Source organism: Strix uralensis, chromosome 4 (genome assembly GCF_047716275.1).
Source record: "Strix uralensis isolate ZFMK-TIS-50842 chromosome 4, bStrUra1, whole genome shotgun sequence".
Classification (NCBI taxonomy): domain Eukaryota; kingdom Metazoa; phylum Chordata; class Aves; order Strigiformes; family Strigidae; genus Strix; species Strix uralensis.
In genome coordinates, this window is record NC_133975.1 from 564,958 (window position 1) to 585,482 (window position 20,525).

General features: G+C 58.9%; 1 protein-coding gene across 1 annotated transcript; it reads right to left on the minus strand.

Annotated features, from left to right (window-relative positions):
• Positions 1-7,673: 7,673 nt before the first annotated feature.
• Positions 7,674-20,063, minus strand: VPS16 (VPS16 core subunit of CORVET and HOPS complexes). Its single transcript, XM_074865355.1, has 24 exons — positions 19,935-20,063; positions 19,449-19,537; positions 19,229-19,326; positions 18,046-18,174; positions 17,606-17,750; positions 17,422-17,537; positions 16,086-16,208; positions 15,298-15,353; positions 15,025-15,114; positions 14,535-14,629; positions 14,112-14,188; positions 13,825-13,956; positions 13,608-13,735; positions 11,949-11,984; positions 11,700-11,808; positions 11,487-11,621; positions 11,281-11,389; positions 11,053-11,150; positions 10,863-10,967; positions 10,381-10,458; positions 9,866-10,035; positions 8,744-8,840; positions 8,453-8,556; positions 7,674-8,197 (listed from the first exon to the last, which is right to left on the minus strand). The coding sequence occupies exons 1-24, from the start codon at positions 19,985-19,987 to the stop codon at positions 8,053-8,055; spliced, it is 2,517 nt and encodes an 838-aa protein (XP_074721456.1). The 5' UTR covers positions 19,988-20,063; the 3' UTR covers positions 7,674-8,052.
• Positions 20,064-20,525: the final 462 nt, after the last annotated feature.

Consider the following 20,525-nt stretch of genomic DNA (forward strand, 5'->3'; position numbering starts at 1 on the left):
GGGGCGAGCGCGGGGCGGCCCGTGCCGGGCGGGCGGCCCGCGGAGGGACACACACAGAGCAACTCCCCCCCCAGTGGGTGACGGGGGTTTCTGTGTGAGCCCACAGAACGTCCTGCAGTGCAAAAGTCTTCGGTGTTTTCCCGCGAATTCTCAGCTCTTCATTCATCACTTTCAAAAGTCCATTTTATTCCCCAGCTTCAGCTGGTTCTCGCCGTTCTGACGCCGCTGCTCGCTGATGCCGGTGCCGGCCATCACGGTTACTGCGCTGCTTAATCATCATAATTCACCTTCAGACTTCCGAAAAAAATCTCAGGATGTTCTCCTTAACATATACTTAGTCTATGCCTAACTTTAACATATGCTTAGTCTATGCCTAACTCTTAATTACCCAGCCTTTCTAAATTGCTTACTCCAGATTAATCACTTATTTCTTATCTTTATGTCTAAAACGTCCCTAAGCTCGATTTTTGTTAATTCAGCTTGGCTGGGTTTTAAGCCAGCCGTGATGAAGGGCTGTACAGGGCACAAATGAGCAGGATTTGCATTGAACTGTCAGTGTTGTTCTTAGAGCACCCGTATCCCATTAATTAAACCTATAAGACAATATCTATTGATCAATTATTCCTGCTGTTATTCTGTACATACAATAACATCCTAATAAAAAGTCTTCTAAAAGCTTGTTCCTGTTACAGCCGCCTGCAGAGCGCACGGTGAGCAGTGATCAGACCCGATCTCAGGTCAGCTGGATGTAGAAGAAATGAAACTGTGTCACCATTTTGTCCTCAGCTGGGAGCAGCAGCACCTGCTCTCGGCGACGCTCCCCCTGCTACAAACTTGAGGGAGTTTGTCCCGATTCAGCGCGTCGCCCCAATCCCGGCTGGTCTGAGAGCGGCGAGCGGTGCCCCGGGTGAGGAACCGAGGGAGGCAGCGGCGTGTGTGTGCGCCGAGGAGGAGCGGGCAGCAGCGCCCGGCGGGGGGAGGCTGCGGCGGACGGGAGAACAGAAGGGGTTTCCTTTCTCTTTTTTCTCTTAAATCGCGGGGTCAGGGCTTTCCAAGGAACAAAAGCCGTACGTGCAAGTTTTCAAGCAGCTGTTGAAGGCGCCCAGAGCTCGGTGACAGCCAACGGCGTGAGTTAGCGCGCTGTGTCTTGAGGTGGTGTACGTGGGTCCCGGCAGAGGGAAGTTTTGATTTAACATTGTGGTGGAAAGTTGGACAGGAGGTTAAAACAAAAAAAGAGCTGGGGTTTGCAGTTCCTGCCCCTGTCTTGTTTACATGGTGATTGATCTACGTGACTTAGAGATTCAGGGAAAAGGGTCGAGGCTAGAGACATGTCTTAGGGAGGCACTAAATACCGGGGGCACTGTGGCGTTTGCAGTAACCTCAAGACCCAAGCAGCAGCCGCAGCGTGAGTCACTCCCATACCTGGTTTTTAACAAACTATGGAAAAGCATCAATGAGAAGGGGCTTCGAAGCCCATTTACACCAGGTCTATTGGAAGGAATCTCTCATGGGTATCAACTGGTCCCTTGGGATTGGCTGGCACTTATAAAAACGGTATTAACGCCGGCACAGAATTCCATCTGGAAAACCGAGTACGCACATCTCTGCGCTCAGCAAGCCGTGGAAAAATCGGCTGACGGTAACGCCGACAGGCTGTGAGATGCTGGTGGGCCAAGGGCAGTATATGGACCCAGCAGGATCAGAACTTGTGTACCCAGGGCTCCTGAGCTGCTGTAATAGCGTGGAAAAAGGTGCCTGCTGGGGAACGCGGAATTTGTGACCATCCAACAAGGCCTCAGGAGCCACATTGGCAATTTGTAGATCGTTTACAGGCGGCGATCTCCAGTCAGGTGGATAACCCTGGGGCAGCCAAAGCCCTGATATCACAGCAGGCCTATCACAGTGCTAATACTGACTGCCAAGTGGTGCTTGTACTGCTCCAGGAGAAAAACCCAGGAGCTTGGTGAATATCTGAAAGTTGCCAAAATGTAAATACTGAGGGCCACGAGGTGCAGCTCCTCGCCGCAGCCTCATCAGTAGTGCAAGGAAGAAATAAAGTGTCACCCAGGGGAACTTGCTTCTCATGTGGAAAGCCTGGGCGTTTTAATAAAGATTGTAAACACGGAAAGGGGCAAAGCCTATCGCCACCTAAACCTTGTCCCAGGTGTGGGAAAGGATTTCACTGGGCTAATCAATGTCGGTCAAAATTTGACAAGAATGGTGTGTCTCTTTCGGGAAACGGGAGGAGGGCGCGAGGCCCCTCGGAGCAAACCCAAGTATTCCACAGCCAGGCCGAAGGGTTCACCAGCTCCACACAGCAACAGGCGGCAGCGCAGGGCCGGACCTCGTCATTACCACAGAACTGATCCTTACAGAGCCAGACCTAACGTACCTGGCTTCAACCCGAGCCTGTGGGCCATTACCCTCAGGAACGGTGGGTTTAGTTTTGGGTCGATCCAGCATGTCCGTGCAAGGACTGAGGGTAATTCCTGGGATAATTGACGCAGACTATCAGGGTGAGATAAAAGTAATGTTGCAGACATCAGGGGTTTATATACTTTCCCCAGGAACAAAAATTGCTCAGCTTGTGATATTGCTGTACTGGGCACCCCGGGCAGTGCTGGCTTCAGTGGCACAGGAGTTAAAAACGTTCTATGGGCCACTGCAATTCAGACAAATAAACTCATTGTGGCAATAAAAATTCAGGGCAGAACTTTTGAAGGTCTTACAGACACAGGAGCAGATGTTTCTATTATCACACAACGTGACTGGCCACCCGATTGGGAACAGCAAGATGTCCCACTCCTGGTTACCGGCATAGGCGGCACATCTGCCCCACAAGAGTGAGAGGGTCCTGCCCAGTGAGGGTCCGGATGGACGGAGAGGAGGGGTGCAGCCGTGTGGGATGGATTGTCCCTTGAATCTGTGGGGGAGAGACTGTTGGAACAATGGGATGTGACCATGCAGATCCAGCCTTCTGGCAAGGGACCACGGTCCGGATGGCCTGCCTACAAAGTACAAAAGCTGGTGTGGGTCGATCAGCAGCCCCTAAAAGGGGAGAAATTACACCATGCCCAATGCTTAGTTCAAGAACAGCTAGAAGCAGGACACATTGAACCCTCTGATACCTGTGGAACACACTTATTTTTGTAATACAAAAAAAAAAAAGTGGGAAGTGGCGACTTTTGCAGGACCTCAGGGCAATAAACAAAGTAATGGAACCTGTGGGAGCTTTACAGGCAGGTGTGCCAGACCCTACCGTGACACCTCAGAACTGGTTTTAAATTGTAATAGATCCTCAAGATTGTTTCTTTACAATCCCACTACAGCCAAATGATAGGGGTAAATTTGCCTTTTCAGTACCTGCAATAAATAACGCACAGCCCATGAGACGCCAGCAATGGAAAGTGTCACCGCAAGGGATGAAAACCAGAACTACTATTGTCAGCACGATGGCCACCCAGCGCGGGCCGCCCAGGCAACGACACCCAATATATGGATTTTCCATTACATGGATGACATTCTGTTAGCGGCAAGGGAGCAGGAAGCTTTACGGAAGGGGTATCAGCACCTGTGAAACCGGCTTCTTCAGTCAGGGCTGCAGATTTCCCCCCAAAAGACACAAGTAGAACCTGGAACACCCGGGACAGACACTGTCAGGCCGCAAAGGCCTTAATACAGAAGGCACGACATTGAGTGACCTCCAGAAACCGTTGAGCGCAACACCCTGGTATAGCTCCCCAACGAGTAAAAAAATCTTTTTTATTTGTTGAAGGGAGACGCAGATTTAACATCAAATAAGCCCCGAGGTGAGGAGCGATAACGGCGTGGGAGCGTATCGAACAGTTCTAGTCAGTGGGGCTGTTGGGTTGTTGTGTATCCTACTGCCCCTTAGCCCTCGGCTCTTATTGGTCAGTTGGCACCTGAATTATTATATTTGGAGCAGATTTTTTTTACCGGAAAAAACAACAAGGCTGTTTGTGGATCAGTGTCACCCTGGTGAAGAAAGGGCGAGAGCCATGTCAGGCGCTGACAGGGCTTGACCCGCAGGTCATACACGTGCTAAAGAACAGCTTAACTCTCTGCTTCTGCGATCGGTCACCTTTCAGCCTTTGTGGGCTTTACAGGTGAAATATCTTTGACGTTACCAGCAAACAGGCTATTACAAAACATACTGATTTTACTGCTTAAAATGGTACAGATCAGCCATACCCCACTTCCCGCGGCGTTACTGGTTTTTTAGACGGCTCTGGCGAGGCTGGCAGGGCAGGCACTGCAGGGAAACACGACGGAAGGTGGCAGCCTTGGGCGAGTTATCGAGAGGGTTCCACCCAGAGAACTGAAATACGAGCAGCTCCCGACCCTGCCAACCTCTCCGAGCAGGAAATATGGTCACTAACCTGGTGGACATAGTTAGGGTCAGTGACTCGAGATGGCGTTAGCAAAAGAAATCGATGACAGGAAACTGTTGTGTCTGTTTTTAGCATTGCAAGTGCTGATTGACGAGCATATTCAGTCACCCAGATTTGCCCAATATCATCCCTGTTTGGTCACACGCTGATTTGCCTGGACCGCTGATGGAAGGGAACGCCCGGGCAGATGCGCATGTAGCAGCCACGTTAACCTTTCAAAAAGCTCAGGCTTCTCACGAGTTTTTCCACCAAAATGCACAGAGTCTGCAGAAAACATTTGACCTCGCTGAACCACAGGCTTTGGACATCGTCCAAGCTTGCCCGGACTGCCAGCAGAGCGGGGGTACCCCTCTGCCAATGTGGTGAATCCCAGAGGCCTGGGAGCCACGGAGATCTGGCAGACGTAACACATACACCATCGTTTGGTCGCTTATGGTGGGTTCACGTAACGGTTGATGTGTTTTCTGGGGTGATAAATGCCCCTGCGGCCTCTGGGGAAAAGGCCGTACACATACGGAGTCATTGGTTGAGCTGTTTTGTGAACATGGGGGTGCTGAAAGAAATTAAAACCGATAACAGGCGCAGCTACACAGCTCAAAAAATACAACTGTTTTTGCAGCAATGGGGGATTCGGCACAGGACGGGGATTCCGCATAACCCATGGGACAGGCACTAGTCAAACATGCACATGCTACGCTAAAAGCCTTGATTTCAAAACAAAGAAGGGGGAATTCTCCAGACACACCATATAATCAGCTGGAAATGGCTTCATATACTCTTAATTTTTAAAAACAGAAATTGTTTTGCCCTGACAGCAGCGGAACGTCATTTTAGCACCACAACAGACTAGAATTGAACCGTGGGTCTCGTACAAGGATCCTGAAGGAGAGCCGACCTGGTGAGGACCAGTAGATGTGCTGGTGTGGGGGTATGCTTGTGTTTTATCGCCCACAGGTTCTCGGTAGACACCAGCAAGGAAAGTCAAACACATCGTGAGCTGGAAGGAGCGACCCTCCCACCCGATACCACAGACCCCTCCACTGAGGATGCGGGGATGGGCGCAGGCTGCGTGCCCTGAGGAACTCGGCGACGGCAGCTGTCACCGGGGGAAGTCTAAAACAACTACAACAGAAAGCAGAAGACACGATGGCACGGGTAGAGCGATGCCAACGCCAGAAAATACCTTTCTTGCTTCTCTGGTCCTTATTTCAACCAACTCAGCGGGAAGTACAGGTCTGTTATTTTTGGTTTGGCCGGCAGCAGCTGGGCACACATCATTTTTTTTTTTTTTTACTGTTTTTTGCCCCAGTAAGCTGGTGGGATCCCGATGTACCAGTAGCCAATAACAACACACCGTGGGCTGGAGGGGCTTGGCTTCCTCCTCAAGACACGGAGAATCAGTCGGATCGTTTGAACGTTGCCAATATAACACCGTATGCGGATGCCCCCCCGCGTGTACGTCAACAAGAGGGGGTGCCTGTGTGCCACCGCAGCCACAACAGCACCCATTTGTGAGACGAGGGTCACGGTGACATCACAGCCCTACGAGCGGTGGGAACCGCGGAACACGAAATGTAACGGTTGACCCCCCGCAGAACTTCCCCGTCCGCCAGAGTGGGCAGTTTGGCGAAGGTGCGATTAGGCCCCAGCAGGCCCCGTGTCATTTGAGTACAGGACGTATTTTAAATGTTAGTGCGTGTGGTGTTGGGGGCCTCGAGGATGTTTTAGCAGTGATGGCAGCCACGTTGATGTAAATGGGGCATCGCACGGCAAGATTCAGCGGAGGGCCAGGGGACTGCCCGGGCCCTCATCGAGCCGTGGCACGACACGCTGTGGAGGTCGGGATTTCCCTTTCTCAAGCAGTCGCATGAACTATACACTGAACCGAACAAGTTTTAGCCTTAGTAATAGCAGCCCAATTTATGGGTCTGTACAACTCATCTGTGTATTTTGTTGGCTGGAAAAGAGGCACGAAAAGAGGCCCCTATCAGATCGCCATTACAGACCCTCACTAATTAAGTTGTCTCTCTACAATATATCTAGCTATAATCTTACAGCAATTTTTCCTTTAAGACATAGATCTGAATTACGGCCACCAGCCAACCTTACTCGCCCTTGGGAGGGTGACTCTGGACTGTCTCAGTTAGGCTGTTGAGACAACAAGTTACAGCAAAACAACAGAATTCGACTTGCGGCCACAGCCTCTACGGCCCTTATACACCCCGTACGCGGCACAGGCTATGAATAACGTCACCGAAGGATGGATCACACAAACCAACGAGGACTCACTCGATGAGAGGCGCTGGAGGCTGCTTTGACTTGGATCGGGGATGAGCAGAACGCACTGTCCACGTGTTTGTCGTTGCACCGTGATTGGGAACACGGGGGCAATCTCTGCATTACCCCGCTAAAATATAACGACATGGTGATGGCACAACAGGGGGGAGGGTTAAGATGCATCTACAAGGAGCCTTTTCTAGCAATCTGCAACAACTTAATTCATTACAGCATGAATTGGTTGAGATTCAGAAGCTAACGCACGGTAACATCACAAGAGTTAGGCGAAAGTTTATCCTGGCTCAACCCTAGGCCTGAACCTACGGACGTGGGTTTCAGCAGGCCTGGGATGTTTGATTTGTTTTACAGGATTTGCCATCCTGCAGCACACGTGGAGCCTCCTGTCCAGGGTGCAGAAGGCTGAACGGCGACCGATTGCAATGATCGCCATGGAAACAAAGCCACAAAACAAAGAAGGGGGAGACGTGGGAATTAAGAATTGGTGGTTAGCAAAAACGCAAACTGAGCTTTGGGTTTAGAAGAATGATTGCGGAGAAAGGAGGCAACCTTAGGGAAGGCCGTGTTGTGAGCGTGGGAAGCAGGGGGGTGGAACAGCACCTGCAGAGCGCAGGGAGCGTGTGAGCTGTGACCAGACACAATCTCAGGTCAGTAGGAGGTAGAAGTGGAAATAAAACTGTGTCAACATTTTGTCATCACACAGTGCAGCAGCACCTGCTCTTGGCGATGCTCCCCCTTCAACAAACTTGAGTTTATCACGATTCAGCGCATCCCCCCAGCCCCAGCCCTCCCCAGGGCCTGATCCAGGCCCCCGCCACCCCTCCCCGGACCCCAGTGCCCCCCATGAATGCCCTACAGCCCCCACCCCCCCAACTCTGCCCTGGGTTGAGTGTCCCCTAGAAGCCCCCCCGACCCCTCTCCGGGGGTGCTGAGCAGGCTGGGGGGGCTGAGCACAGAGACAGGACAGGGAGCTTTTCACTTTATTGAACACAAAGGGAAAGGGGGAGAGGGTGCGGGGGGGGGGGGGGGGGGGCCCTCTGTCCCCAGTGAGGTGGGGGCCCCACAGGCACTGGGCGGGGGGGGGGTCCCACTGCTGTATCTCACAGCCAGCGAGGAAGACCTTGGCCTCATAGCAGCTGCGAGGGGGACACTGCCAGGGTGTCCCCAGCCCTGACACAGGACACTGACACCCTTCTGCCACCCTGCCCTCATCCCCGGGCAGACACCCCCCACCAAGGGGGAGGTGGGTGGGACAGTGGCCCCAGTGGCAGGATGAGGGGGTAGAGAGCCCCAGGAGTGCATGGTGGGCAAGCGGGGGGGAACAGGGCCCCCCCAGGGCTGGGGCTCACTTCTTCAGGAGCTGGGCTCGGGCCCGGTTCAGCTTCTCGGCCACGGCGGCATCGGTGCTGGCCGTGCACTTGGACAAGACGAAGTTCATCTCCGTCTCGTTCTTGTGCTCGATGGCGGCGTCGGCTGCCTGGTCCAGGTCCCTGCGGCAGAGCGGGGGGAGCTGGGGGTGGCATGGGGACAGGAGGGGGAACAGCAGCCCCAGCCCCTGCTCCCCCTCATCCTGGAGGAACCAGGCTGCAGCGGACGAGGCTCAGGGTGCCCCCCGCCCCCCCAGACACCGCCAACGTGCTCCTGGGGGTCTCACCCACCCCCGGTTCCCCATGAGGCCCCCAAGTTCCTGCAGGTTCCAACTCCGCCCCCCCGCCACCCCCCACGCCAGGGCCACGCCAACGCACCCCACGAGGACGAAGGCTTTGACGCGCTGCTCGGGGGTGACGCGGGGCGCGTACTTCTTGGCCTCGTAGCGATTATGGTGCTTCACTGAGATCTCCACGAAGGGCTGGAGAGGAGAGGGGAGGAGAAGGGAGGGGAGGGCAGGGGGGTGCTGGCTCCCGGCTCCCAGCTTCAGCTTTTGCCCCACATCAACCTGTCCAGGCTGCTCCAGGCAGTGCCCAGGGCCTGGCCCAGCTCCACAGCCCCACCCTGGGGCAGGGCTGGCCCCCTCCTCCAGCCAGGAAAGCTCTTACCAGGTACCCGATGGGTGACTTTTTGCTCTTGGAGAACTTCTCCAGCTCCTCCCAGTCCCCACGGTTGGCCAGGGCGCTGATCTTCAGCCACCAGTACCTGGGGGACACAGGCCAAGCTGGCAGCGCCCTGCAGCCCCCCAAGCCCAGCCCCACAGCACAGCTCCTTGAAGCTCTAAGAGTTGACCTAGAGATGAATCCTGTATATTTTATAACTGATAACCACTATGCTAGTAGATATTGTGCTGGGTTATAACGAACCACCTGTGCTGATGTAAAAAGTGCTGAAGTGTGGAAGTATTGAGGCCTGAACAGGCGCCGAGCCGAAGCTGCTGACTTAGGATGTGATCATTAGCAAAATATGTATGCTCGTTAATGAAAGATGTAGCTTAGATATCATATACTCATTACTGATGATGAATGTCATGAAAACATGTTTATCCTGAATATATTTTTATCCTTCTTTGTGTAACAAGGCCATGGAGCCAGCTGTCTGGCCTTGAGACCAGCTGTGCGGCCTTGTTCTGAAAAGAACATCAATAAATTAGATAAGCAGGGAAACTCCCTTGGCTTCCTCCTTGCGCCCTGGCCAGGCTCTGGGGGAATCTAATGTGAGATTGAAACCAGATATTTCCGCTCAAATCAAAGGTGCCAGCTATTCTGGCTTGCTGATTTTTGGGTATATAAGGCTGGACCCGCTCACAGCGACTTTGGAAGCCTCACCTACGGGTGGACGCACCGCGTAGGACTTCCCACTTGCCGGGAAAGGCTCTCCAAATCCTCGCTGTAACCGGGGCTGCCCAGCGCCTGCGGGTCTGGATGATGGGAACGGGTGCAAGTGGTGATGGGTCTTTCTTAATCGCTATTCCCTCTCTCTCGGGTAGTAATGAGTTGATGCATTACCCTGTATTTTCCTGTTTGTTTGCTTCAAGCGCATTATTCTGTCTTTTCTCACTGCGTGTTTTCTGCATTACTCTGTTACATTATTTAGTTATCCCCAGTAAAACACACCTACTCTTTTCACTCTGGTGTCTGAGTTTAATTAGCATCCTTAATCAGCAAAACACTGCTGCCTGGGGTGACTCCCACGACTGCCCGGAGGAGCCCCCCCACCCCAGGACCCACCTCTTGTCGGGGATCTTGAACTCCCGGTAGAGCTGCTCGGCTCGCTTGTGGTGGCCATCCAAGATGAGGTTGGAGACGGTGTCGTGCAGTGAGAGGTCGAGGTAGGGCTTGTCAAAGTCCTCCTGGAGGTGCCTCTGGAGCCGCAGGAGCTTGATCTGATCCTCTGTGGCCTGGGGAGCAAAGCGCCAGCCTAAAGCTTCCCCTGTCCCAGCTCAGCCCATGGAGCAGGACGGGGGGACCTGCGGTGTAAGAGTCCTTGCTTTCTCCTCTCTCTAAACTTCACTTTTCCCCTCTCTCTCACCCATCTCTATCACATGTCGCTTCACGGGCAGCACAATAAAATTTCCCTGTTTGATTTATACAATCCCCTTTGGTGTCGGTCACCTTACTTTTGCACTTTTGGGATTGTAGTGAACGAACCATCCCGATTCCACTGAGTGGACCGTGACCCCACCTCAAGGGGACGGGGCCCGGCCGAAGCCCCACGGCACCTCCCCAGCCCCAGCTGCGCTCACCTTGGCAGCAAACTCGTTCTTGGCTTTGTAGTACTCGTCCAGGGCGTTCTGCAGAGCTCCTACTCGCCCTTCGATGCGCTGAGGACAGAGAGCGCGGCCACTTCACCCCCCGCCAGCACCGCTGCCAGGCTGCAGGGACAGGGCAGCCCCCTCAGAGCCCCCCAGCTGGGGCAGGAGGCGGGGTCTGGTGCCGAGACACGGCCAAGGTGAAGCTCCGGCTCTGTGATGGTTTGTCCCATCCCCAGAGAGTGTCAGAGGGCTCGGCAGGGCCCAGCCCTGGGTGGGATCCTGACCCGGGGCTGGGGGGCTGCTGGGACAAAGTCCTGAGGGGACGATGGCCCCAGGGTACAAGTTGGGGAGCCCACCATGGGGCACAAAACTCCCCCCTGCCCCATCCCCAGCTCCCCAGGTGAGGAGAAGCCAGCCCAGAGCCTGCCAGCCCTTCCTCCCCACTCCTCCTCCTCCCGCTGCCGGGCACAGACCTTCTCCGAGTAGCTGGAGTGGACGTGGAAGTTGCCGAGCTCCTGGTGATTGTCGTCCTGGTTATAGAGGTCCTTCAGCGTCTCCCGCTCCTGGTGTTTGCAGAACTGGGGAGCGATGTGACCGGGGTGAGGGTACGCAGGGAGCAGCACCCACCACGCTGGGGCCCCAGCCCGTGGGGACGGTCCATACCTGGCGGTACAGGCTCAGGGCCACCGGCTGGTTCTGCAGCGTCATGAAGAAGGTGCCACGATTCAGCTCGTTCTTCAGGTGGAGCACGACGGTGTAAACTGGGGAAAAGAGGGCGGGTGGGGGGGGGACAGGGGTGAGCTCTGCCCCTCAGGGCTCAAGCAGCTCCTGCCACCCTCACCCCAGAAGGCCCAAAGACACAAAGGGGGCTCCCCCAGCGCTGAGCCTCACCCAGGTCGGTGTCGCCACTCTCGATGGCTTTGCCAAGGGCCAGCTTGCTCCGCTTCATCTTCAGCAGCAGCGGGACCTGCTCCCCCGAGCGCGGCTCGTACTCCAGCAGCTGCAGGCGGCAGAGGGGCTGTCGGTCCACGGCCACCACACATGACCCCCACCCCGAGCCATCCCAGCTGGCCACACCGCGGGGCCAGCCAAGAGACCTTGATGGCCAGCTCCGTCCTGCCGCAGTCGTAAGCCCGGGCGGCAATCTCGGAGTAGGAGATGCCCGGCGTGTCGCCCAGCTTCTGGTTGATGGCGTGGGCCACCTCCTCATCCGACTTGTCCTTCTGCTGCACCTGGAAGGGCGTCAGGGGAGAGGTCTGGACACGGCCACGCACGGGCAGAGCCCCCCCCCGAGCTGCCCCCCCCCTTACCTTGTAGCAGGCCCAGTGGGCCAGGATGCGGCTGACGCCCTGGATCTCCGAGAGACGCAGGTACTCGCAGATCCTGATGGCCAGGGGGTAGAGCCGTCGCAGGACCAGCCTGGGGGGACACGTGGGGGGGTCAGAGGAGTGAGCAGCTCACCAGGGGCCCCCCCAAGCGCTCAGAGACTGCTCAGGGGACTGTGGGGACAGGGACTGGCTCGGCCCAGGCTGTTGTGCCCAGCTCGGGGGGACCCTCACCTGTCCAGCAGGACCTCGATGGTGAGTCGCTTGTATCTGTGGGGACAGTCAAGGGACATCTGGAACCTCAAAACCCCCCTGGAGCGCTGGCAGCGTGTGCTGGGCACCTGCCTCCCTCCTGGCAGCTTCCCTGTCTGCCACACATGGCCGCAGAACCAGCTCGGCTCTGCAGGCACCACAGGTCAGCTCTGTGGGGTGTGGTGAGCGCAGAGGTCTCAGCTGCAGAGCCCTGCCACGGGGCCTGGGGCGCAGCCGGTGCCCGAGCGCCACGGGGCCAAGTTAAGCAGCTCTGCCGCTCTCTTGTGAGACTGAAATGTCCAGTGACTCTCTCAGAGCTTGCTGGTGTCTGTGCAAACCTCCCAGGACAAGCTGCAGCCTTTGGATTAGTCTAAGGAACGTCCCTCAAGGGAGCAGGAGTGTATGGAAGGCTGCACCCCCCACCCCCTTGCAGTTGCATTGACAAACTCCTTAGAAAAACTTCAAATGGGGAGATGTGGACTGAGCGAAACCAACTGTTTATCAGTGGCTCCACCCTGTAGCCATTTGTGATTCTTATCGTGTACACCAGACCCCATGCATCATTGCTTATGAATGGATAATCCCAGAATCATGGGGGATGGAAAAGCCCTTGAAGCTCCTCCAGCCCAACCATGAACCTCACCCTGACCGTTCCCAACTCCACCAGATCCCTCAGCGCTGGCTCAACCCGACTCTTCAACCCCTCCAGGGATGGGGACTCCCCCCCTGCCCTGGGCAGCCCATTCCAACGCCCAACAACCCCTTCTGCAAAGAAATCCTTCCTAAGAGCCAGTCTGACCCTGCCCTGGCGCAGCTTGAGGCCATTCCCTCTTGGCCTGCCGCTGGTTCCTTGGCTCAAGAGACTCATCCCCCCTCTCTGCACCCTCCTTTCAGGCAGTTGCAGAGGGCCATGAGGTCTCCCCTCAGCCTCCTCTTCTCCACACTAAACCCCCCCAGTTCCCTCAGCCGCTCCCCATCACACCTGTGCTCCAGACCCTGCACCAGCTCCGTTGCCCTTCTCTGGACACGCTCGAGTCATTCAATGGCCTTTTTGGAGTGAGGGGCCCAAAACTGAACCCAGGGATCGAGGGGCGGCCTCACCAGTGCTGAGCACAGGGGTAAGATAAGATAAGATAAGGTAAGATAAGGTAAGAGGCAGCAGTTCTGCCCCAGAAGCCGGATGTAGCAAAAACCTGTGGGACCAGAGAGAAAAAAAAAAACCCTAAAGATGGGCAGGTGTGCTCATCAGCTGATACAATGAACTTAAAAAGGCAACAGAAAACTTTGCTGCGTGTGCCCCCACCACCGAAGAGCTGAAGACTGAGGACCAACAGCACTCTGCTGGATCCACAGCAGTGACTGTTCTTGCGACTCTACCCCACACACTTCCTTGATTTCTGTCTTTCCCTTCCATTCTGTCCTATCGCTACCCCTCTTTGCTTTTAATAATAAAAACTGGTTTGGGTGTAGGGCATTTGACCTCGTTTTTGTCTTAATCTCACTCTTGGGATCATATCAAAACCTCCCCCAACATTGGATCGGGACATCTCTCCACCTACGAGACAGTCAGAGCCCCGGACAGCACCGATCCCACCTGGGCCTGATCCTGCGCCCGCCCCGGGGTCCTTGCACGGAGGATACTGGGTGAAGGTGAGGGGGATGCCGATCTGGTAGTCCCGGATGGCATTGAGCACCCGCAGGTCCTGGCACATGCGCACGAAGCTCTCCGGGGGGAACTTGTCGATGAAGCACTTCCCGAAGGAGGCTGCCTGTGGGGAGAGGTGCATGGCGCTGGGGGGGCTGTGCCGGGAAGGAGCTGCCTTCAGCCTCGGCCACAGCCTTCCTCCACCTCACTCACCCTCAGCAGCGACTTCTGGGTGTCAGGCTCGTGCTCGTAGCCGGCTGCCTCGATGCACTGGCTCACCGCCTCCGGGAGCAGCTTCTGGTCCTTGATCTCTCGCAGGTACTCGTCTGCCTTCTGGCTCTCCTTCTGCAGGGGAACGCAGCCTGTGGGGGGAGCCCCAGCACCCCCGGGATCTCCCCGTTCCCCACCGTGGGGTAACGCCGGCAGCGGCTGGCGTCGGAGTCAGCCCAGCGTCCTCAGGGACGGGCAGGACATGGGGGCGTGGAGCAGCGGGGTCGTACCTCGTACTCCTTCTGCGCCTCCAGCAGCAGAGCCCCCGGGGCCATGGAGGCGATCTTGAAGATCTCCTGGCTGGCTTCTGGAGATGGGGAGGAGGAAAAAAGGGAAAAAAAAACCCAAAAAAAACAGGTGAGAGGCTGTCCCAGCCCAGGCACCTCACCTGCACCCACTGCAATCTGCTCCCGCCCCGCCCCACCTGCGGCTCTGGGTCCTGGCAGAGCCGGTGCCGGCCCCGTCCTTTGGTGTGGGGGGGACACACGCGTGTCCTGAGGGGTTATTCCCTGCCCCGAGCCATGGCAGCTCCGCTCGGGAAGCGGGAGGGTGGCAGCAGTGCGGGAGGTGAGCAACAGGCATGTTGAGCTGTGCCAGGCCTCAGCCCCAAGCCCAGCAGCTCCAGCAGCGGGTCCCACTCAGCCTCATCCCACCTGGGATCTCGTGCAGGAACTCGTGGGAGGTGCGAGACAAGATCCGGACCCCGTCCAGCTCCGGCACCAGGTAGGAATCCTCATCCAGGACAAATCTGCGCTCCCCGCTAAGGGCTGGTGGGGAACAAGTGGCTCGGGGCACAGCCCAGGGCCAAGGGCAGCCCCAGTGATACCAGGGAGAGCCCCCGCCCCCCCCATTTCCAGGGAGAGGCAGCGGGGTGCGGGGTCAGCACTTGGGAGGGGCAGGAATCCCCCCCACCCCTCGATCCCAGACTGGGCTGGCTGGGGCCGGGGAAGGGAGATGGTGGCAGAACTGCAGAAAACAAGGTCAACCCCCTCTGACCGTCCCAGGGGGCCGCTGACCGAGGGGGGAATCCAGGGATACCACTGTGGGTGACAGGGATGGTGGTGGCCCGAGGAGGGACAGTGGGTGCCCACAGTCTGGGCCAGCCCTTGGAAACGACACGGGTCCGTCTACCCCGAAGGATACTGGATGCACTCTGTGGAGTTCCCCGCCACCATCAGCTGCCGGTCCCAGGCCACCACCACAGCACGCTGCCGGCTCCGGGGACGCAGGCACCTGCCAGGGACCCCCAGCTTACCCCCAGCCCCGCCACAGCCCCCCCCGCCCTGGAGCGGGGACGCGACGGGGGTCCTGCTCATCCCAGGGAGGCAGCGGGGTGGCCACAGAGCTGAGCGGGCCCCGGCGAAGGCTCAGGGTAGCACAGGGGCACGGGTGGGCACGGCCAGGGGGGCCACTCACCAAACCATCTGCTTGGGCGGAGATCGGATGCTGCTGGTGAACTCGCAGAACTTGTCCTGCGGCAGGAGAGAGCTGGGTTGGGGGATGGCAGCAGGGCATGGAGGGGACAAGCGGCCCAGCCCAGCGCCAAGCGGGTCCCGGCCCGTCACCGGCTCTGGAAGCAGCCAGGGCTGGGTCCGAAGGGTGAGGATGCTGTGTGAGCACTGAAACCGGGTGTGAGAAACACCCCCATTGCCAGAATGCCAGCACATGGAGCAAGAAGCTGGTTGTGCTTGGCTGAGACCAAGGGAACGAAGGTGAAAGGAGGACTGGTCTCGGAGGGCGTGGAGGGCAACCGGCCCCTCACCAGCACGAGCCCCGCAATGTGGGGGAATCCGCAGGGTGGAATCGTGACTCGCAAGGGAGGCCCCTGCGCTGAAGTGACCGCGCCAGCGGCGGTGGTGAGGCTGAGACTGCCTAGGAAACAGTATTAGGAGTGGGAAATCTGGGTACGGACGTAACTGTGACCGGTAGGAAGAAAGTAATTACTGGTGAGCTGTTTGTCTGGGGGGAGTTTGGACAGAGAAAGGGAGGGGCAAGGCCAGCAAAAAGGTGTCCCCAGAAATAGAAAAGGTGGGGCGCGAGGTATGAAATCAGGTGAAGAATAAGAGGGTGGATGTGCTGAGGGAGGGGCGCAGACTCCCCCAAGGCTGACCTGCAGCCCCGAGTGCGTAGGGAACCCGTGTGGGCACAGGGAGGAGGGGGCTGACACCCCGAAGCCCTGCGGCGGGGGGGAGGGAGGGCCTCACCTTCAGTGTGGCCAGGCCCATCCAGATGTAGCCGGTGTCGGTGAAGAGAGCCAGGCAGCGGTAGTTGAAGGACACGGCCATGCACAGGTAGGCGCCGGCAGAGGGGCTCATGCCGGGGGGGGTCTGGGACAGGGAAAAGGTGAGGGTCACACCAGGGAGACACGGGACTGCCACGCGCCAGCCCCGACGCTGCGTAAGGGGCTGAGGACTGGTTGGAGCGGGGGTGTCCCTTCCCACCCGGTGTCTGCTCCAGCCTCACCCAGGATGGGGCCAGATGTCACAGAATCCCAGAATCATGGAGGTTGGAAAAGCCCTTGAAGCTCCTCCAGTCCAACCATGAACCTCACCCTGACCGTTCCCAACTCCACCAGATCCCTCAGCGCTGGGGCAACCCGACTCTTCAACCCCTCCAGGGATGGGGACTCCCCCCCTGCCCTGGGCAGCCCATTCCAACGCCCAACAACCCCTTCTGCAAAGAAATCCTTCCTAAGAGCCAGTCTGACCCTGCCCTGGCGCAGCTTGAGGCCATTCCCTCTTGTCCTGGTGCTGGTTCCTTGGCTCAAGAGACTCATCCCCCCTCTCTGCACCCTCCTTTCAGGCAGTTGCAGAGGGCCATGAGGTCTCCCCTCAGCCTCCTCTTCTCCAGACTAAACCCCCCCAGTTCCCTCAGCCGCTCCCCATCACACCTGTGCTCCAGACCCTGCACCAGCTCCGTTGCCCTTCTCTGGACACGCTCGAGTCATTCAAGGGCCTTTTTGGAGTGAGGGGCCCAAAACTGAACCCAGGGATCGAGGGGCGGCCTCACCAGTGCCGAGCACAGGGGTGAGATCCCTCCCCTGTCCCTGCTGGCCACGCTAGTGCTGATACAAGCCAGGATGCCATTGGCCTTCTTGGCCCCCTGGGCACACTGCTGGCTCATTATCAATCCCCCCCAGGTCCCTCTCTGACTGGCAGCTCTCCAGCCACTCCTCCCCAAGCCTGTAGCGCTGCTGGGGGTTGTTGTGGCCCAAGGGCAGCACCCGGCATTTGGCCTTAGTGAAACTCCCCCAGTTGCCCTCAGCCCATCGCTCCAGCCTGCCCAGATCTGTCTGTGGAACCTCCCTACCCTCGAGCAGATCAACACTCCCACCCAACTGGGTGTCCTTTGCAAACTGACTGAAGGGGCACTGGATCCCCTTGTCCAGATCATCAATAAGATGTTAAACAGGAGTGGCCCTGCGGTACGTGGCCGCCCGTGGGACAGCGTGGGGACAGGGGAAGGACCTGCCAGCGAGGGAGGGGGGGCTGCAAATCGCCCTGCTCCCCCCTCCAGGGCCAGCTGTCACAGCTCACTCACCACCACAGAGCAGGAGGTGTTGTCCAAGAGGTAGAGTTCCTGCCCGACCGCCAGCAGGACGATGGTGACTCTGTCCTGGGACAGCACGGCCCAGCACGAGGGCGGCTTCTGCAAACCTGCCGGGGAGCAGCGTCAGGCCCCCGCGCCCGGCCAGAGCCGGGGGAGCAGCGGCGAGGGGACGCACCGGGAACCTCGGGCATCCTGCGCAGCTTCAGGTCGTCGATGTTGGTGGTCAGGGAGAAGCGGTGTGCCCCGGTGAGGATGGCCACGCCGGTGCCGTACTCTGTGTGGAAAACCTTGGCCTCCAGCACGTGGTTCTGCAGCACCTCCTGCATCGGAGAGAGAGCTGGGCCCGTGCTCGGCACCACACTCTGGGGACAAAAACCTCCCCGGGGAGCAGGAGGAGGAGGTGTCCCAGATCAGACAGACCTCGCTCCATGGCGAAGAGGGGTCTGTTCTGGCCCCAGGGGCCATGGGGACGGTTGCCAGCTCATTGCCAAAGGCTGGCAGCCCTGCAGGGAGGCTGGGAGAGCCCTGGGTGCCCCACTGCGCCCCACAGGGAGTTCCCCATGGCACAACCCCAACCCCAGGCACCTCCCAGGCTCCCTGTCCTGCCCCACTCACGTTGCCCATGCTGAAGTGGCGCTTGAACTCGCAGAAGAGGTTGTAGATGAGAACGGTGCCGTCCTCCTGGATGCACAGCAGGTCCTCACTGGCCGTCCAGCCCAGCTGTACCAGCTGCCCGCTCTTCCACTGTGGACAGGAGACACGTCAGCATGCCACGGGGCTGCTCGCCTCGCAGCCAGCCCAGCCCCAGAGACATCCCTCCAGGAGACGTACGTGAAGCCAACGGGCACAGCTGGGCATCCGGAGGTCCCATGCCACTGGCCGCCCTGGCTCTGCAGGGCCCTGCGGTCGCAGCAGCTTTCCCCAGCCCTCCACATCCCCACCAGCCCCGGGCAGTGAGGACGGGAGGACACTGCTGCGGCACCAACACTGTGGCTCCCATCCCCACCCTGTCCCGGGAAGCCTCCTTCTCCCTACAGCTACCCCCGCTCCCCCCACTTCTGAGCAGCTTCTCCAAAGCTTTCAGGGGGCTGCACGGAGCCATCGCCCCAAAGAGCTGAATCACAGAATCCCAGAATTACAGAACCATAGAATCGTCGAGATTGGAAGAGCCCTTGAAGCTCCTCCAGCCCAACCATGAACCTCACCCTGACCGTTCCCAACTCCACCAGGTCCCTCAGCGCTGGCTCAACCCGACTCTTCAACCCCTCCAGGGATGGGGACTCCCCCCCTGCCCTGGGCAGCCCATTCCAACGCCCAACAACCCCTTCTGCAAAGAAATCCTTCCTAAGAGCCAGTCTGACCCTGCCCTGGCGCAGCTTGAGGCCATTCCCTCTTGGCCTGCCGCTGGTTCCTTGGCTCAAGAGACTCATCCCCCCTCTCTGCACCCTCCTTTCAGGCAGTCAAGGTGCTGAGGACGCGTGGTAGCATCCAGCTTCCCCACGGAGAGACCAGAGGAGCTGCCCAAGGGTGCCACAAGTGACTGGCGCAGGCAGAGGGCACTGCCGGTCTCACAACCCGGTGATTCACCGGCCAGACCCAGCCGGTAATGCAGCCGTAAGGCCTTCGGTGCCACTGGCGAGCTCTTCCGCAGTTCCCCTGCCCGCGGGTTATCGCTGCGAGGGGCAGAGCGCTACAGCCTGCGGCATTGGGACTGTCCCAAGCTCCTGGCACATCGCAGACCCCCAAGGAGCAGCTTAAAGTGTGTGTGTGTGTGGGGCCCGACCCCGGGCCAGCTCACCGGGGTGCTGGCCAGGAGAAGCCCCGAGGCCGAGTAGATCTCCAGCAGCGGGCGGGTGCTGGGGGATTTCTCCTTCCGGGCGTTGTTCTTCAGCAGAGCTGTGGGCGGGATGGGATGGGACAGACCGTCTGAGCCGCGGCCCCTCTGCCCTCGCTGCCGGGGCGTCCCGTGTGCCCAGGGGGGGTTCCGTCTACGCAGGGGGCTCCTGCCCCAGCCCTACCTATGGGTCCCCCATACGGGGCGGCCGCCACCAGGCAGTCCCGCAGGTCCTCCTTCAGGCTCCACTCCATGGTGTACAGCTCGAACCTCCTGCAGGACAGACGGATGGACGGGCAGCAGACCAAGGGATGGGGGGGGGGGGGGCTAGGACACTGCCCACACCCCCCAGCTGGCCCTGGGACCCCCCAGTCAGACCCAAGATCCCCCAACTAACCCCAGGATCCAGCAGCAGCCCCAAAACCCCCCCGACCAGCCCCGGGACCCATGACCAGCCCTGAGACCCTCCCACCAGCCCCGGGACCCCCCAGCCAGCCCCGGGACCCAAGGCCAGCCCTGAAACCCCCACGACCAGTCCTGGGACCCCCCCCGGCCAGCCCCGGGACCCTCCAACCAGCCCCACGGCCGGCGCCGGGACGCCCCGGCCGGCCGCAGGGACGGGGAAGGGGCTGGCTCTGGGCGGCCCCGGGCGCAGGCCGCCCCCGCTCACCGGTAGAAGGCCTCCTCGCCCAGCGGGTTCCAGTTGGCCGTGTAACAGTCCATGGTACCGGCCTCTGCCGGTGCCGCGGCCTCTGCCGGTGCCGCGGCCTCTGCCGGTGCCGCGGCCTCTGCCGGTGCCGCGGCCTCTGCCGGTGCCGCGGCCTCTGCCGGTGCCGCGGCCTCTGCCGGTGCCGCGGCCTCTGCCGGTGCCGCGGCCTCTGCCGGTGCCGCGGCCTCTGCCGGTGCCGCGGCCTCTGCCTGCGCTTCCGCCCGCCCCGCCCCGCCCCGCCGCGACGTGACGCCGGCTCGGCCGCCGCCATCTTGAGTGAGGGCACGGGCACGGGGAGGGGGAGAAAAGGCACCGACGCCATCTTCAGTGAGGGCACAGCCGCCAGCCAGCTCCTGGGCCCCAGAGTCCCCTGTCCCCCAAAGTGTCCCCTGTCCTCCAAAGTGTCCCCTGTCCCTGGGGGTGTCCCCTGTCCCTGGGGGTGTCCCCTGTCCCCCAAGGTGTCCCCTGTCCCCAGGGGTGTCCCCTGTCCTCCAAGGTGTCCCCTGTCCCCCAAGATGTCCCCTGTCCTCCAAGGAGTTCCCTGTCCCCGGG

Bases quoted from the DNA above. Each gene is read 5' to 3' on its own strand.
- VPS16 (XM_074865355.1), bottom strand. From the start codon at position 19,987: ATGGACTGTTACACGGCCAACTGGAACCCGCTGGGCGAGGAGGCCTTC. The intron at 11,390-11,486 runs GTCTCTTGGCTG...TGCCGCCTGCAG, and splicing joins GGACGGAGCTGGCCATCAAG to CTGCTGGAGTACGAGCCGCG. The intron at 8,198-8,452 runs GTGCGTTGGCGT...GCTCTGCCGCAG, and splicing joins AAAGCCTTCGTCCTCGTGGG to GGACCTGGACCAGGCAGCCG.